Consider the following 19,058-nt stretch of genomic DNA (forward strand, 5'->3'; position numbering starts at 1 on the left):
GCCGCCGTTCAGCATCTTAGCTATTGAGGGCAGTGTCACCGGCCCTCATATGTGGGATCCGAACCGGGGCCCTCTGGCATCCCAAGCGAGTTCTCAACCATCGCGCCACTCGGCCGGCCCCCAAGCCAGTTCTTAACTATCACGCCACTCAGCCGGCCCGGTAGCTTGAGTTTTAAGTAAGGAAATAACATGAAATCATTGAATTGTTTTTGGTAAACTTAAGCTAAAAATAAAAATAAGCCTAAAAAAAAAAAACCACACACACACACAGCAAAGGCAAACGGGGAAACACATTTTTCAGCTCCCATCATGAAGGGTTTCTGTAGTGCCTAAGTTGCTATGAGTCACATCCAGTGTATTTTATCTCAGACATGGTATTTTTCATCTTTAGAAATTCAATTTGGGTCTGTTTTTATCTTCCATATCTCTGGTTCACATGCTCAGTCCTCTGTCTGCCTTCTTCAACATACAGAGTATATTTATAATAGCTGTTTTAATCGATTGTTTTTTCTCCTCATTATAGGTCATCTTTCTACATCTTTGCCTGCCTGGTAATTTTTATTTATTTATTTATTTATTTATTTATTTAAAGATTTTATTGGGGAGTTGGGGAAGGGAAACAGTGTTGGAGAATTGGGGAAGGGGAACAGCCAAGTTGTCCTTCAATCTTAGCGGTGGAGGGTGCAACTAGCTCACCTCCAAGTCTTTGACATCTGATTGCCCAACGGCAAGCTGCCACTCAGCTCAAGGTGCAGTGATCAAACTTATGTGCGGGTGGGCATAGCACACCATCCCATGTGGGAGTCGAACAAGGAACCTTGTTGCTAAGAGCGCATGCTCTAACCACTGAGCCATCTGGATGCCTGTTGGAAGCTCAGGGCAGCTCAGCTAGGGTGCAGCTCACTGGCCCATGTGGGAATCGAACCGGCGACCTTGTTGCTCAGAGCTTGTGCTCTTAACCAACTGAGTCACTTGGCTGGCCCCTGCCTGGTAATTTTTAAATGGATGCTAGACATGTCAATTTTACACTGTTGAGGTGCTGATATTTTAAAAAATCCATTTACATGGTCTACAGCTTGGTTCTGGGACATGGTTCATTTCCTTGGAAATAGTTTGATACTTTTGAGTCTTCCTTTTCAGGTGGAATGAGAATAGTTTTTAGTCTGGATCCTTGGTTTTGGCCTATGGTCTGGAGCAGCTGCCTCTTGGGTGCTCTGTTACACCTTCCCACGCTGGCGGTGGGCGTGCAAACTATTCCCAGCCAGTGTGGGCTGCGGGATGATGGTCCCGCCGCTTCTGTCTGGTACTTCTTCCTCTGCCTCGGTTGTTCCCTCTCACATACACTGATCAGGACTCAGCCGAGGACTAGAAAGGGACCCCCCAGAAGGTGTCGGGGGCTCTGTCTGTGCCCTTCTCACCTCTCCGTACTTTGCTTCCTAACACTAGCCATCCTGGCCTTCCTGACCTGCAAACTGTGCCCCTAACGCAGAGACACTATCAGGCTCTGTTTGGGCCTGCCATCCGTGGGCTACTTACTGTGTGGGACTCTTCCCAGGCAGCGGGCTGACAACCCCAGGATGCCCCTTATTCATGTTCAACTCTGAAGGAGCACGGTCCTGCTCTGTCTGAAAACCACTGTTCCATATATTTTGTCCAGTCAAATATGCTTGTCACATATTTTTAGTTATTTAAGGTGGGGGAATACAGCCAGTTCCTAAATGCATGATATTACTCCATCCCAGTCAGTAGTGGAGTTTCCCTAGCTATTTAAAACTGAAAATACACATATCCTCTGGCTTTTGGAGTTGGCTTGTAGAGTTATATCCTACAAATACACTACAACACATGGGAAATAACATATGTGGCAAGGTTATTCTCGTAGCATTGTTTGTAACAGGCAGGAAACAAACTTAATGCCCATTGATGAAGGACTTAGCTTAATTAACTCTTATAAATCCATATTACAGAATTCTATTCAGCCATAAAAATAAGGAAGCCGCTCCTCAGTGTATCTCCAAGGTACAGATTAAAAACAATGTATAGAACAGTGTGTGCAGTATACACTGTGTATAGTACATACCTGTAAACAGATGGGAAAGTTCAAATTTAGCTCATACATGCATGTGCTACCCTGGAAAGAAATCACGAGCAGCCAATAAACCTGGGTGCCTCTGGGGAGGGGAAATGGGGGAATGAGGAAATTTGGAAGGATTCAGTCTCCCTTTTTGTAGTTTGGAGTTTGAACCATGTGACTATGCAAAAAACAATTCTACCAAATAAACAAGAAAATGTACTTCCCAGCATGATGCTTCCCTTTACCAAAATTTCTCACTTTCCTCCTCTCTCCCTCCAAGTTCACAGTCATCGATTATGTTTACCACCATTATCTACAAGGGACAAAGGCAGGCCCTCAGAGAGAGAATGCTTAAATAGAGGGCTCTAATTTCAGTCGGAGCACTCGATTTATTGCTAATAACAGTTAAAGTATTGAACTTTTAAAATAATTGACTTTAAAAATTAGATTGGAAGTTATTTTTATAAAGTCTCTGCCTCTTCCTTGGCTGGGGCTCTTCTAGGGCCTGCTCTCTGGCTGCCCGTCACAGATCTGACCTGACACCATTCCAAGTGGAATTCTTTCCTTGTCACATCTTGGTAAGTAAAATAAACCGTGCGGGAGAGTCACAACGACTTTAATATTTTGGCTAAATTAGATGATGGTTCATTTGAAAAATTATTGTAGCTAAAATGACAAACTATCGGGTCATCAATTTAATTTGTAATTTTGTAATTTATAATTTTTCATCTTATGGGCTTGGATCATGGAAGTATTAAGGTCCAGAGCATTTGCAAAATTAGTATGAAATAATTCATTATCACTACAGTAAAATAAAATGCAAATGAATGTAGAGCCAATTTTGAAAATAAATTTAAAGGTTTTATAAACAATACACATGCACTATGAGGACATTAGAAAACACAGGTAGACATAAAGAAGGATATGAAAATCTCACACAGAATCTCATACCCAGTCTCTGTTTGGCATGGATCTCTCCAGACCTTTTTTGTGTGTTTGACACATATTTAAAATAAATATACATTTTCAAGGGCCTATTTTGACAATAAGGCTGTCTGGTTTCAAGGACAGCAGCTGATTATGAGTTGTGCATCAATGTTTTTCCAAATCATGGCACTCCAATGGCCCCTTGTGGGAATGACGGCGAGAGCACAGGTCACGGCCCCTCAGTGCAGTCCCGTTCCTTCCTTTTCCTTTAAGGATCCCTGAGCCACATTCCCTGAAGTGGGGTCTGGAAGACTTCAGACCAATACTGTCAACACACACACTGTCTTTGGGGGTCTGCCCTGAGCCTGGCTAAACAATGTGTTCAGCATACACACACCTCCCACTCTTCCTGCACTCCCCCAAACTCTTTGTTTATTTGTAGTTTTTTTAGTGTTTATTCATTGATTGTTTTTTTAGTGTTTATTCATTTATTGAGTGGGCAATCCATGCCCATGGTACAAGATTCAAAATACATGAAATGGTACACTATACTAATCAAGCCCTCAAAACCTCCTGGTCACCCAGTGGACTTCCCTGGAGACAAGCTCTCTCACCAGCTCCTAGCGTCTCACTCCAAAAAGCAGAAACATACAGAAATGTGAAAATAAGGAAATGAACAAATAAGCAAAGAAATGTCCTTTCTTTAATTTTTGTCTTTCCAAAGGGTAGCATGTTATTGACACTGTTCTCCACGCTACTTCCCTTGCTAATGCATTGGGGAACCTTGCCATAGCAGCACACACAGACGCTGCTTCACTCTAAGAGCTGCACAGAAGCTGTGCTGACTTCCTAGGCCATCAGCTTGTGGGCTGGTCCCAGTGACGATAGCTACCATTGAGGTGCATTGATTCCTTCACTTTCCACATCAACCCTGTGAGGCAGGTTTGTGTACTACTCTCATTCCAGGACATGGCCCAGAGCACTGAGGAGGTCACATGAGGGAAGTCAGCCCAGCCCCTGTGTTCTTACCACCACATTTTACTGACTTTCATCTCTCTTTTTTGATCTTTGCCAGCCTGACAGATAAAAGAATAGATCTCTGAAGTTTTAATTTGCATTTCTCTTAGCAATAATGAGGCTAAGCAGCTTTTCCTATGTTCAAGAGCCACATTATTTCCTTATTTATGATCAAGCCCTTTGCCTGTTTTTCACTTGGATGACTGATCTTTTTCTTAATTCATGGGAGTTCTTGATATATTAAGAAAATCTGTCTGTATTGGAAAATTTTTTTTTCAGTTTATCACTGTCTTTGGATTTCATCTAGCATATGTCTAAGTCTCTTTCACTTTTTGGAAACACCATTCAAAGACCTCCTTGATTTTAGCTTTTCAGAACAGTGTTGGTTTATTCACAGCTCATGCAAGTAAACATTTGTGGTTTCGTTTTGTTGATGTTGTATTGTTCTTTACCTTCTTAAAACAAACTAAACATGATTTTATGAGTAAAGCAAATAATCTCTAATGTATTTTTATATTCTTAACTCACATCATAACTTTAAAATGGATCCAAGAAAATCAAAGCTGCATATATTATATTTTCCCAAAATTCGTCCCCCTTTAATTTTTTCCTTAGAACCTAAATTCCTAAAATGTAGCAATTTTACTTCTCTAATCTGGATACTTAAGAGCACTGTTTTGTTCTTTTGCTTTTGAATATGCCTTTCAATTTTTATTAAGGTCATGTTTCTCAATTTCTATTATGTTTCTGGCTGTAAAGGCCACAGTATGAAGCCCTATAAACTGTAAACATATTGGTGGTAAGTTTAGGTTATTAGAAAAGACTTTTAGCACTACTTTCAGGATAAACCTTTACATAACTGAGACCAAATGACTTGAGCTTCCTGGTGACAGTTTGTCTCTGAATGAAGCAGAGCCATGTTTATTCTCTTTTTGTATTTTACATATATATATATGGTGACTTTCTCAGTAATGTGACAGCCTTTTCATAAATGTGCAAATATTTTCCATCATCAGAGAGACAATATATGTATATTTCTGCATATCCAAGTATAAGGGTACTATTTTAGCAAAAGATTCCCCTCACCATCATAGGATCACAAAAACACAGTATCAGTGTATGTGGTAATTAACACTTACCTGTGGCATGATGGCATCCAGCTGCTCTTCCTGCCAGCTCATGTATGGCAGGAAATCGACATCTTCTTTGGCAATAAGTTCCAAAATATTTGGAGTATCAGGAAAAGGTGACTCATTACCATCCTATATTGAATCACAGTTAGGTAAAAAATAAAATGGGCATTATCAAAAGAAATTATTATTTAACATTCAAAAGCCCTGTGAAAGTTTGGTTTGGAATATGTTGGGTATCAGATTGGATCACATGTCCTGGGCCACTAGTGAGGGAGAAAGAGGCGGAGACTGAGTGAGTGGCTTTCCTCTTTACTGAGCTCCTGCTGGCTATGGGCGCTGTGCTAAGTGCCAGACACTGATGAAGGACAAAGGGCTTTAGAGGGTAAGGGGAGCCTGGGCCTTTTCTATTTTTTGAAGGTCTTAGATTAATAAAAGATGAGAAGTGCCAAAAATGTAACAAAATTGTAGTAAATCTTAAAAGTACACATGTAACTAATTAATAATTATAACATTAAAAATAATGACATATGTATCACATTGAGAGGTCACTGTGAGCCCTCACGCTGAGGCCTTCGTGGATTCGAGGCCCTGGCCTGACGACCCTCCCCCCATGACCCTGCCTGCTTTTCAATGCCAAAGACATGGATTTTGTGACAGTCAGAGCAAAGATAATTTTGTTAATATGTAAATATAAATAAAATAACATGAATGAACAGAATACATACCCTTTTCTCAACTGCCACAAAGCTTGTAAACTGTGTGATGAGAGAGTTTTCTTTACTGAGTTGAATAATCAGAGACTTTAAGATCTGCTTCTTCATCTAAGATAGAATAAAACACATGAATCATGTCCTGTTTTATTTTCCACTATTTAGCTATGTAGGACCAATTATTGGGTTGTCAGAAAAGTCATGAAGCATGTTTGCAACAGATGGCACTAGTTCATTTTTGGAAGTACTAGAGTCATTCACATCTATGTTATTGCTATGTCATTAGACAGCTGACAGTTCTAAAAAAAATTTGAACCACTTGGTTGAGTTTTGGAGATTTTACAACAAGTTGAAGATGGAAGACCAAATTGTGCATTTTTGCCATATTTTACTGTTTTACTTCCATCAAGGGAAGAACACATGTCAAGCTTGTGAAAAGTTGCATAAAGTTTATGGTGACAATGCTCTACATGAAAGTCAGTACCAGGCCAGCCGAGTGGCTCAGTTGGTTAAGAGCTCGCTTGGGAGCACTAGCTCTGAGCAGCAGGGCCGCGGTTCGGATCCCACTTTAAGGGCCAGTGACGCTGTGCCCTATACAGCTAAGATGATGAACAACAGCTCGACCAGGAGCTGGGCTGCTGTGAGTCACCAGAGATGGCATAAGCTTCAGTGGGGCTGCAGTGGGCTGCCATGAGCTACAGGAGTCGCTGACAGCCAGCATGAGTGGCTGGCAGCCAGTGAGAGCTGCTGTGAGCCGCAGTGAGCGGCCGACCAGTGACCAGTGACCGATTGCCTCATCTGGGAAGAGCACAAAGATCATACCAACATGGGTCAGTGAAGCGACGTCCTCCACAACTAGACTGAAGAACAAAACAGCAATTTGTCTACCTGTCTGTTCCCCTTCCTCGATTCCCCAATGCTGTTCCCCTCCCCCAATTCCCCAATAAAATCTTTTTTTTTTTTTTTTAAAACAAAGAAAGTCAGTGCCAACGATGGTTCACGAAATTCCATGCTGGTGATTTTGATCTCAATAACGCTCTTCGGTCAGGGAGGCCCACCAAGGTTGATGATGACAAAATAAAGGCACTGATCGAGTCAAACCCATGTTACATGACACGAGATATTGCATAAATATTGAACATCCATCATTCAAGCATTCACGACCACCTGAAGAAGCTGGGATACGTAAGCAATAAGCAAGCTCGATATTTGGGTTCTGCATGAATTCAAAGAAGTTTATTTGACGGAGCGTATGAACATCTGCAATATGCTCATTAAACGTGAGGAAAACGATCCTTTTTTGAAGCGACTGATAACTGGTGATGAGAAGTGGATTGTTTACAACAATGTGGTGTGCAAACGGTCTTGGTCCCGACGTGATGATTTGCCTCAAACAACATTGAAAGCAGACATTCATCAGAGGAAGTTTATGCTCTCAGTGTGTTGGGATTTTAAAGGAGTTGTGTTTTTTGAGCTCCTACCAAGGAACCAAACAATCAATTTGAATGTGTACTGTCGGCAATTTGACAGTTTAAACGAATCCTTCATCCAGAAACGTCCAAAGCTTGTTAATTGTAAAGGAGTTGTGTTCCATCATGACAACGCAAGACCACACACAAGTTTGATTACCCGTCAAAAATTATTGGAGCTTGGATGGGATGTGTTGCCACACCCACCATACTCGCCTGACCTTGCATCAGACTTCCACTTGCTTCGCTCTCTTCAAAGCTCCTTGTGTGGTATAACATTCAATTCAGATGAGGCTGTAAATCAGCACTTTGTTCAGTTTTTCACAAATAAAGACAGGTCTTTCTATGAACGAGGAATTATGAAGCTCATTGAAAGATGGCAAGAGGTTATTGAACAAAATGGGCAATATATCATTGATTGATCTTTGTTCTTTATATAAATAAATGACCTTTGAAAAACATTGACAAAATACATCATGACTTTTCCAACAACCCAATATATGAGCACTAAGTCATCTAAATGGTGCTTTTCTATAGAAAGTAAATCATTTCATATTTAGAATTTCAAACAAAATGTTGAGTCCATGGCCCTGTCTAAATATCTCAAGTAGGTGACTCAATGTTCTCTGCAAAATGGGATCAACTGCAGAAAGAATAATTCTATTTATAAAGCCATTTGTAGTTACAAAGAACTCTCACTCGCGAGTGTACTGAGCTTCTGAAGTCTTTGACAGACCGTCTGTACCGCTCATTTTCATGACAAGGGCTCCAAGGCGAGCAACTTGTTTAGGACCATCTGGTGGCAGGGCTGGCCAGTCGCCCTGAGATAAAAGGGCCACAAGCAAAGAGAACATGAGGCTGCTAATGGAAGGGAAGCAAAGGAGCAGTGAAGGCACAGGCCACGTATCACAAGCTATGACTGTTTGCAAAAGAGTTGGTGGCCCTGTGTGGCATGCTCATACCTTCTTTTTGGGATGATATTGAGTCTGAAGGCTCCTAACCTCATTTAAGATCACAGCCCAGAGGGACCAGTGGGGCCGCTACGGTGGCCAGGAGGGAGCAAGGTGGGCTCTGGCTCTACTGTGTGTCCTGAGCAAGGTTGCCCACCCATTCTGCACCTGGGCTTTTCATCAGGAAGAGGGGATATGAGCACTGCCAGCATCTGAGATCTGCAGTGATATCTATTATAGACACTCAGCGCTCTCTGAGCCCGCCTCTGGCTGCTCTCTGATGGGTATAATTATCACAGAGTTCTCAGGAAGCCACTGACATCTGTTCTTTTGTTAATTAATTCAACAAACAGCTACTGAGTGCCCCGCACCCCCGACACCCCATGCATCTCTGTCCAAGTGTCCTTACTCTACATGTCTATGGATAATCAATTTAAGAAGAACCAAAAACAATGCGTAATGATTTTTACTGTGAAAAGAGCGAACCTCATGATTCGTTTCATTTTCATGGAGAATGCCATCTTCATAATCTCGGATCAGAGCTCGTGCTGTCAGCTTGTGAATCATCTGTTTAAGCAACAAAGAAAAAAAAGATTCAAATGGCTTCTAATTGAAGTCATACACAGAAAACCATTTTTAAAATGGAAGTTTCAGGGTCGGCCGAGTGGCGCATTGGTTAAGAGTTGGCTTTGGACGCCAGCTCTGAGCAGCAGGGCCCGGGTTTGGATCCCACATTAGGGCCAGTGATGCTGCGCCCTCTACAGCTAAGATGGTGAACAACAGCTCGACCTGGAGCTGGGCTGCCATGAGTCGCCGGTGATGGTGTAGGCTGCAGTGGGGCTGGTCAGCAGCGGGCGTGAGCTGCCATGAGCTGCCGTGAGCAGCTGTCCAATGGCCGGCAAGTGACTGCCTCACCCAGGAAGAGTGCAATGAAAATACCAACATGGGCCAGTGAAGCGATGTCCTCCACAACTAGACTGAAGAACAAAAGGACAGCAACTTATCTGTTCCCCTTCCCTGATTCCCCAGCACTGTTCACCTCCCCTAATTCCCCATTAAAATCTTTAAAAAGAAATAAAAAAATAAAATTGAAGTTTCATTTACACACACTAAAATTCACCCTTTTGAGGTGTACAGTTTGATGCATTTTAACGAATGTACACAGTTGTGTGACCACCACTGAAATACAATCATAGAACAGTTCCTTCACCTTAAAAGTCCCTTGTGCCCCATGCAGTCGCCTCCAGCCCCTGACAACAACCCATCTGTTTTCAGTGCCTTTTCTATAAAAGGCCATTTTGCTAATTCAATTTATTTCAAAAATTTTAAACTGTTCTACATTAGGAAGAAGAGCCAGCTTAGCGCCATGCTGCCCAAGCCTGGCTGTGGTCTCCACGCTCCCAGATGCCTACAAGACAGAGCTGATTGCCAACGGCCATGTCTGCTGTGCACGAGAATTCCTACTCTCGTACTTGTGCTATTGATCAGACCACTCTTCACAGAAGACGTACAACTATAGAAACTGATTTTTATGAAATGACCTCTTCCCAGGTAGAATCCTTTTACTTTATTTCTACCTTACATTCAATTTTTAAAATAGTACAAAAATTCCCTTAAGTTCTATACATCAGTCACTGGCAAGTAATAAGTTATAATTACTGACTCAGTGCCAAAAAATAAGTCAAATTTTATTTTTCAAAAAAACAAAACCCAGAAATGCCTGGGGAATGGTTTATCTGGCTATGCAAATATTCCTATGATTAGCAAGCTATGTATACAGCACAGAGGAGTTAGCAATTTTCCAGGTCTAACTGTAGTAGAGTCAGTACTACGAAAAATACTGTAAACTTTTTAGTGCTAATTCATTTGCTTTTAATCCAAAAGTAGAAAAAACAAACCCAGCCTCGATAGATATGTTTTACTCTTGATGTAGCACTGTTATACTTAACGTTTTAAAATAACATAGGTGGACCAGTGGCACTTAACTTTCATTGAGTCACGGGCATCTTTGAGAACCTCCCTAAAATTTTTTCATGCACAAAATACCAAATTTACTTGCAGTTATTCACACCCACTGATGCCCATACAGATATGACTAGACCCAAGGACCCCAGATGACCAACTGCTGCATTGGAAACTGAGGGAATGTGTCCTCATTTGTACAGAAATGTCAACATGGACAAACAACAAAGAGAGCACACGGAGCATTAGATATGAAAAGATAAAATCATTCTAACTTTCTAATACTGGGGTCCACATTTTAAGTTTTGAATCTTACAGTTCCAGTTGTCTTCTGAAGTTCAGTAGTTGACACCATCGTAGAAAATTCTTTCTCTTGAATCAATGCACACAGAGTTGCCTGAAACCAGGGAAAAATGTCCTTATTAGCTTTTCTACTCCAGAGTGTCTTCACTAGTTAAACAGCGATTCCTTTGTCGATTTCCTCCTGCAATGGAAATTTAAAGGCTCTCCAGGGCCCCTGGTTAACCACCCACTCTGTTCCTAGAAGGAGGAAATTTGCCAGCATAATATGATTTGGGGGGCCAGAAGAGGAAAGAAAAAGGGAAGGAAAGGAACTTCTTAGTAAAGCACATTGCTCCTCCCAGGCAAACACGCTGTGTGCTTCCTTACCTGTGTGCAATGAGGAATGAAGCTGTAGACCAGGAGCCGGTCACCGTGGAACAAGGCCTGCACCTTGGCGGGGGCCTGCAGGGGCTCCGGCACCCGCCGACTGAGCTGTTGCCAAGTGACGGAGACAGAGTGGCAGCTTGGAGAACGGGACCGAGTCATCTGGTCCTCTATCTATTTATACAAGAGGGATGGTTTCTCTTTCAATATTAAATCCAGAAGATGGTCACTGAATGCTTAAATTTTATATTCTAACCCTTGGGACTTGTAGCTCTTTGTCGTTAGTTTTTTTCCCCCCTCCTTCCTGTTATAGGATACTTTTCCAAAAACATTTTAAGTAGAATTTTTAATAATAACATGAGCACGTAATTTCAATGTACAAAATATCTGAAAATTACTACATTAGTTAATTACAACTCTGACTCTGATATGGAATAGATTCCAGTTATAAAAATTAATTCTGGGCCGGCCAAGTGGTGCGCTGGTTAAGAGTTGGCTTGGGATGCCAGCTCTGAGAAGCAGGGCCTGGGTTCGGATCCCACATGAGAGCCAGTGATGCTGTGCCCTCTACAGCTAAGATGGTGACCAACAGTTCCACCTGGAGCTGAGATGAGTTGCTGGCGATGCCATAGGCTGCAGCCCCTGCTACAGTGGGCTGCCGCGAGCTACTATGAGTGGCTGGCAGCCAGCATGAGCGGCTGTCCAATGGCCGGCGAGCATCTGCCTCACCTGGGAAGCATGCAGTGATAATACCAACATGGGCCAGTGAAGTGACGTCCTCCACAACTAGACTGAAGAACAAAAGAACAGCAACTTGTCTGTTCTCCTTCCCTGATTCCCCATCGCTGTACCCCTCCCCCAATTCCCCAATTAAAAAAAAAATTAATCTTACAAAGGACTTAAATGGATATTTCTCTAAAGAAGATACACGAATGGCCAATAAACACCTGGAAAGTTGTTCAACATCAAAACCCCAATGAGATACAACTGTGCACCCATTATGATGGTTATTATAAAGACAAAAACAAAAAATGGAAAATAAATATTGGAGACTATGTAGAAAAACTGGAACCCTGTACATTGCTGCTAGGAATGTAAAATTGTGCAGCCACTGTGTGAACCAGAGCATGGTGGCCCCTAAAAGAACTACACATAGAATTAGCACACGATCCAGCAATTCTTTTGGGTATTTACCTATCATTGAAACCAGGGTCTCGAATACATGCTTGGAAGCCAATACTCCTAGCAGTTAAAAGGCAAAAATAACCTAAGTGTCTATCAACAAATGAACTGATAAACAAAACGTGGTCTATACAGATAATAAATATTATTCAGCCTTTAAAAGGAAGAAAACTCTGACGTCTGCTATAATGTGGGTAGACCTTGAGGACATTATGCCAAATGAAACAAGCCAGGCACAAAAGGACAAATGCTGTGTGATTCCATTTACATGAGGTCCCTAGAATAGTCAAATTCATAGACAGGAAGTAAAGGGTGGTGGCCATGGGCTGGGAGAGGGAGATGAGGACTTAATATTTAATGGGGACAGAGTTTCTGTTTGGGACGATGAAAAAGTTTTGGAGAAGGACAGCTGTGATGGCTGCACAACAGAGTGAGTGTACTCAATGCTACTGAGCTGTATACTTAAATGTGGTTAAAATGGCAAATTTTATGTATATTTTGCCATAATAAAAATTAATTTTAGCAAAACATTTAAAGTGAATTTAAGATTCACTTTAAAAAATCAATCCATGACACTTTATAAAACAGCAATCAAACTACTAGCTAGGAGGGTGACCCAATTTCGTGTTCACTGTGCTCCTCCCAGGCAGGACCCACACCTTGGTAGCTGTGCCTCCTTCCAGCTCCCCTTTCCACTAACAAAAATACCGAAGTTACTGTCATTAGATTTGTAAGAAGACTATTTCTGCACATAAACATAAGACTAGAAATAAGATGTTTGAGAATCGTACCTGTTTTTTCCAACTGTGTTTGGATTTTGAGTTGAAATATTCAAATACTCCAGCACCACACTGGGACAGAGTTCTCAAGACATGACGATTTGCTGTAGAACTGACCACATTTGACATGCGTTAGTTTGTGAGAAATTTTAGAAACGTTTTTGAAGTCCATGCAGTTAACAACGTGGACACAGCTCAAAACGCAATAGGAAGAAGTATTCACTCTTCTGTAGCTAAGATTAAATATTAATAAAACGTATGACAGGCACTATAAAACATCGGAAGGTTTGGGTAACCTATGCTCCCACACATCAGAGGACTTACTTCTCTCTCACAATAGAAAAAAAGCAGAAATTCTTGACTTCCAATTTACTGAAGGAGGGAGTGGATGATTCTGAAAAACCCCTAAAAGCCATCAGAAGGCAGATAAACATTCAACCCACTTTCAAGGGCTGTCAAAACTACCCAAATCTGATCCCAAAGACCAAGAGCTGGCAAAGGGTCAATAAAGTCTACATCTTCGAATTCAATCCACATGTAGAGAGGAAATGTATAAAGAAGTAACTCTCATTCTAGCAAAGACAATCTTTGATATTTAAATGACAATGTCCTACCAAATTTCTTTTGGTAATAATTCTAAACCTATTAGAATGACTTCTTAGTGAGTTTCCCCCTGAAATACTAAAGAAATGATTAATAACTTTTCAGAAAAAGAGCTTAAGAAAGTTATTTCTGCAATATTTTTTAGCGTATTGATAAAGACTAGAGTTGCCTTCAGTCCTCAAAATTAACTGGCAGTGATTACGACACTGACTAGAAAACCCTTCAGCTGTAGTGTGCCCAGATGTAGTGTGCAACAGGACACAGTGCATTCTGCACTGAGGTGTCTGAGGCAGCAACCCTGGCCCAGCAGGCTCCTGACACGCTGTAGCGGGGCAGGCAGGTGTTGCTGTGACCAGGAAGATGGAACAAGGCGCTATTTCAGGCAGGGAGGGAACACATCTTGTGGCAGGGTCAGGGCTGGCCACCCCGCATCCAGGAACAGTTCTTGGGGGATCCCGCTGTGCATTGGACACATTTCCTGGCTGGTCTGTGATGCCATTAGGCCTTAGATTACAGAAAACAGGACTAGGAGCTGTGACTGAGGAGAAGAGAAAAGAAAGAAGCCATCTGGGCAGGAAGGGAGGGCCATCCAGGGGCGTCGAGGGCCCCAACTCCTAGAGTCCATTGCCCAGGCCTGAGGAGGCAAGGGGCCCAGGAAAGCACAGCGGGAGGTGGGGGGCCACCCACCCATCAACAAGGGGAGGAGAGGGGAGGCCTGGTGATGGCTTGCTAGGATGGTGACCGTAGGGGGAGAGCACAGGCAGGTGCGGGCTAGGCATGCTGTGCAAACACCAGTCTGGCCCTTGGGTTTGGTGTTTTCCTTCTATTTGCACCACATGCCTCAGTTCAACCCAAAAAGCTAACTATAATAGGGGAGGGGGTTACTTCCAACAACATGGGGTCTAGCCTCCTCAGAGAAAGAAACATCTCAGGGTCTGACAACACAAACCTCACAGAAAGCTCGCTGGAAAGATGCTGTGAGCACAGCAGCTGGTGGGGCCCCTGAAGCAGCGGATCCCCCCAACCCATCAGAAACTGCCACGGAGGGTGTGCCTGGCACTGCTCCATCTTCAGGCTTCTTGGGATAGGTTGGAAATTCAGATTTTTATGCAAAATAACAGCACTAATGTTGATTTGGTGCCTGCCACAGGCGGGTTTAAGTGCTTTCTACATGTGAGCTCATGTAATCCTCAGAACAGACCTATTAGGGAGGTGTTGGCATTACCATCCTCATTCACAGAGATGAAGCAACCTACCAAGGTCATAGCTATTTAGTGGCCAGCTCGGGTGTTGAGACCCAGACGTCTGGCCCAGTGCCCAGAGCTCCACCTCCTTTCCCTAAGCAGCCTCTACACACAAGTATGAACCTCCCATCTGCCAAACCCTGTGTGGCCACAGGCGGCCTGTCAGCGGGGACCCCATGAGACGGGACTTCCCATACCCGACGCCGCAGGAGAACAGCCTGGTGTGCTGGACGTGCCTGTTCACAAGCTGCAGGGTCAGGCCCTCGCTCTGGAGGTGCCCGTCGGATATAAGCAGGATGTTCCGCACACCTTGAGAAGGGGGCAGTAAACCCAAATACCGGAGCGTTTTCCAGAAGTCTGTGTTTCCCATGGTAGGCGAGGCAGACTGCAGGGTAAAGAGAAAGGTTACCCTTTTGGGGGATATTCACCGTTAACTTATCATTTACTGAGCACGTCTCTCAATGAGGGTTTAGAGATAATGCCATGAAAAGGTATGTTTTCCTAATTACACATTTGTGGAACATATTTATAGCCTTGTCACATGTCACATTACTATCAATTGGCACTTATCTGCTTTTTTATGATTTTCAAAGAACTATTACATCAAACACCTTGGGGTCTGCCAGCCTGGACTGAGGGGGCGACTGGCAATCCTGAGCTTGCTCCATTGTACAAAAGAGAAAAAAAGGGACAAAAAACACTGTAAAACTGATAATGCTACTTGTATTTGGGTGGTGGGACTGCAGATGATTTTTTTCTTTCTACCCTTTTAATTTCCAAATTTTTTTCAATGAGTTCATATTGCTTTAATCAATGAAAGAAAAGAGCGCACCATCATACCACAATGGAAGGACTGGGGGCATTCTGATGGTGGTCTGGGGGGCAGTACCACTAAAATTGGGCAGAAACAGGCTCAGGGGACAGAGGAAGGTTCTCACTCACCATAATGAACTCAGTCGGCACGGTATTGCTTGTGATGCACTTAGGGTAGGAAAACAACTCCTTGTAACCTGAGCGATAAGATGGACATGAGGTGTGGCCACTCAATATTCACTTTACTGACCACTAACAAACAAGGATGTTTTGATAATTTTAACACATAAAAAAATCACCGCAGTATTCCTTTAAATAATAAATTCTAGTGCAAACTATGTACTTTCCTGTGCATAAGGTTCTGAGTCAAATTACATGTATGGACCTCTGCTCTATAGCAGTTGCTTATGCAAAGTCAGATGCGGGTGTCGTGACAAAATGGAGAGCCTGGCCACCAGGGGGACATTCTCCTTCCATGACCTTAGCACTCCCCAGGCTATGTGACCTCTGCCCCCAGCAGCAGACCCTGGCTCCTTCATAATTGGTCTGGACTTTCTGCTAAATGGCACAGAAAATACGAACCTATAGGCTGCGATGTCCCCTCACTCTACTCACTGGTGCTTCTCCCAGTCCTGAAGTGCCTTCTTCTGGTGGCTGAGATGGCCCTGGGCCCCCTCTGGAGGATGACATTACCTTTCTTCTAACAGGGCTAATCTGATGCTTCCTGAGACCATTCTTTAGAGACTTTCTACCACAGTGCTGATTTCAAACATTCTGTCCACATCCTTGGGAACCTCATACTCATCAGATTGAGGGTCTTGCATTTGGTTCAGCTGTGTTAACGACAGTAATGTTTATACAGCACTTGCTATGAACGAGGCCCTGCTTTAAACCCTTTACATACATTAGCTCACTCCTCACAACAAGACTGTGAGGTAAGGACTGTCACCCTCATAATACAGAGGAGGAAACTGAGGCATGAGAAGTTCAAGTAACTTGCCCAAGGCGACACCTAGAGCTAGTAAATGGCAGAGCTGGGACTTGAACCCGGGGACCTAGCTCCAGAGTTCTTGAACTCTGTGCAGAGCTACCTCTCACTCCAAAGTTGAGGTCAGGGACACCGACAGCTGTCTGCTCTACTTTTGAATGTGTTGCTCTCAGGGAGGAAGCACACTTTGCACTGGAGTCACAGACACTCACCTGAGCCGAACTTGACAACATTCACCTTCTGCTTCTTACCCACCAATGACAGTGCATATAAGGCAATCTGCTGGGCTTGCAAGAAGGTCATACCCTCCATGGAATTGGAGCAGTCCAGACAGATAATCACTTCACTCTTCTCAGCTACGTCAGGGAGGGTGACACCGAGATCTGGTTGGAAAACGAGCATGCAGGCCTAACGGGGGAAGAAGGCGCTGGAGTCAGAAACTTCTCACAGCTGAAACTGGCCTGGCTCGTTCATGTTGACACTACTGATCCCCAAACCCACCTATACACTCTCTCTAAACAATGGACATGTAACTGGGATAGAGTAACAGAGAATAAAGAGTGGCCCCTAAAAACCAGTGAAGATCCCCGGGGCTGAGGCACAGTGCCTCTCGCTGGACCTCAGACTTTAGAGGGAAGGTGCCGCTTGCCAGTGGGAATGGCTGGCACAAAAATCCTGACCCTCAAAGGGAGAGACAGAAACACACCAATGAACTATGTGCATGTGTGTTTCATTTACAGCATACCCAATGTACAAAAACCCATGTATGTACAAAAAGTGAATTAAAATGTGCTTATTCCTGTAACTAAAGGGCTCATCACTTTACCATGCCCTTTTAACTACCGTGCTCAGCTGTGGCATTTGAAAAAGGATTTAGTTCATATACAACTAATATTTCAGGCATCCCTCTAAGGTACAAAGCAACATACACATATAGCTAAAAGTTGTAGAGTTTGGCATAAATGTGTCATTGTTATTGGAAAAGATCTACTTTGAAATTTGAAAACTTTCTAGTCAGGTAAAATGGTCCTATGAAAACAAAAAGAGTTAAGGTTTCTTCAACAATAGTTCAGATAAAAAGCAGAATATCACATCTCCTTGCTGATTAGTGATGCTGAGCATTTTTTCATGCACCTGTTAGCCAGTTGTGTCTTCTTTGGGAAAATATCTATTCGAGTCGTTTGCCAATTTTTTAATCAGATTATTGTTTTTGCTATTGAGTTGCGTAAGTTCCTTACATATTTTGGACATTATTTCATGCGATCTTCTGGTACTTGCCACTTGATTTTCACGTGATCATCTCATTCCGATCAGATGTATGGTTTGCAAATATTTTCTCCCATTCCATAGGTTGTCTCCTCATTTTATTGATTTCTTTTGCTGTGCTGAAGATTATTAGTTTGGTGTTGTTCCAGTTATTAATTTTTGCTTTCGGTGCTTGTGCTTTTGGTGTCACGTCCAAAAAACTGTTGGCAAGACTAACGTCAAAAAGCTTTTACCCTACATTTTTCTCAAGAGTTTTATAGTTTCATAAGCTATATTTAATTCTTTAACCATTTTGAGTTATATTTGTGAGTAGTACAAGATAGGGTGTGGGGCCGGTCGAGTGGCGCGTTGGTTAAGAGCTGGTTTGGGATGCCAGCTCTGAACAGCAGGGCTCCTGTTCAGATCCCATATTAGGGCCAGTGACGCTGCGCCCTCTACAGCTAAGATGGTGAACAACAGCTCGACCTGGAGCTGGGCTGCCGTGAGTCACCGGCAACGGCGTAGGCTGCAGTGAAGCTGCATTGGGCTGCCATTAGCTACCGTGAGTGGCTGGCAGCTGGCGTGAGCAGCTGGCAGCCAGCGTGAGCTGCCCAGAGCCGCCATGAGGCGGCCATCCAGTGGCCGGCGACCGATCTGCCTCACCTGGGAAGAGCGCAATGATAATACCAACATGGGCCAATGAAGCGACGTCCTCCACAACTAGACTGAAGAACAAAAGGACAGCAACTTGTCTGTTCCCCTTCTCTGATTCCCCAATGCTGTTCCCCTCCCCGAATTCCCCAATAAAATCTTAAAAAAAAAAAAGATAGGGTCCGATTTCAAAAGTCATGTGGATATCCAGTTTTCCCAAAACCATATATTAAAAAGACTATTCTTTCCCCATGGGGTATTCTTAGCTCCCTTGTCAAATATTTGTTGACACTATGTGCATGGGTTTATTTCTGGGCTCACGATTCTGTTCCATTAATCTATGTGTCTGTTTTTATGCTAGTACCAGACTGTAGTATAGCTTTGTAATATAATTTAAAATCAGGACTGTGATGCCTCCAGCTTTGCTCTTCTTTCTCAAGACTGCTCTGGCTATTCGTGGTATTTTTGTGGTTCTACCATGGAATATCTTTCCAATTCTTTGTGTCTGTTTAATTTCTTTCATCAATGTTTTGTAGTTTTCAGCGTACAGATCTTCCATCTCCTTGATTAAATATATTCCTGAGTATTTTACTATTTTGATGCTATTATAAATGGAGTGTTTTATTTCTGTTTCAGATAGTTTGT

The 19,058-nt window shown here is 42.9% G+C and overlaps 1 protein-coding gene across 4 annotated transcripts in view; it reads right to left on the reverse strand.

The window, feature by feature from the left end:
* The window catches only part of PARP4 (poly(ADP-ribose) polymerase family member 4), an 85,803-nt gene that overhangs the window by 18,727 nt on the left and 48,018 nt on the right, over nucleotides 1-19,058 (reverse strand). For 2 of the 4 annotated variants that reach the window (XM_019652403.1, XM_019652402.1), the window contains exons 22-31: nucleotides 16,730-16,925; nucleotides 15,659-15,726; nucleotides 14,914-15,101; nucleotides 12,882-12,981; nucleotides 10,912-11,082; nucleotides 10,559-10,639; nucleotides 8,767-8,847; nucleotides 5,877-5,972; nucleotides 5,158-5,280; nucleotides 2,081-2,131 (exon numbers count right to left, since the gene is read on the reverse strand). In XM_019652403.1, coding sequence (XP_019507948.1) covers nucleotides 2,081-2,131; nucleotides 5,158-5,280; nucleotides 5,877-5,972; nucleotides 8,767-8,847; nucleotides 10,559-10,639; nucleotides 10,912-11,082; nucleotides 12,882-12,981; nucleotides 14,914-15,101; nucleotides 15,659-15,726; nucleotides 16,730-16,925 — 1,155 coding nt within the window. The remainder of the gene's footprint in view (nucleotides 1-2,080; nucleotides 2,132-5,157; nucleotides 5,281-5,876; nucleotides 5,973-8,766; nucleotides 8,848-10,558; nucleotides 10,640-10,911; nucleotides 11,083-12,881; nucleotides 12,982-14,913; nucleotides 15,102-15,658; nucleotides 15,727-16,729; nucleotides 16,926-19,058) is intronic. The other 2 variants (XM_019652405.1, XM_019652404.1) reach the window with 1 other exon arrangement.

Source organism: Hipposideros armiger, unplaced genomic scaffold, assembly GCF_001890085.2.
Source record: "Hipposideros armiger isolate ML-2016 unplaced genomic scaffold, ASM189008v1 scaffold_178, whole genome shotgun sequence".
Taxonomy (NCBI): domain Eukaryota; kingdom Metazoa; phylum Chordata; class Mammalia; order Chiroptera; family Hipposideridae; genus Hipposideros; species Hipposideros armiger.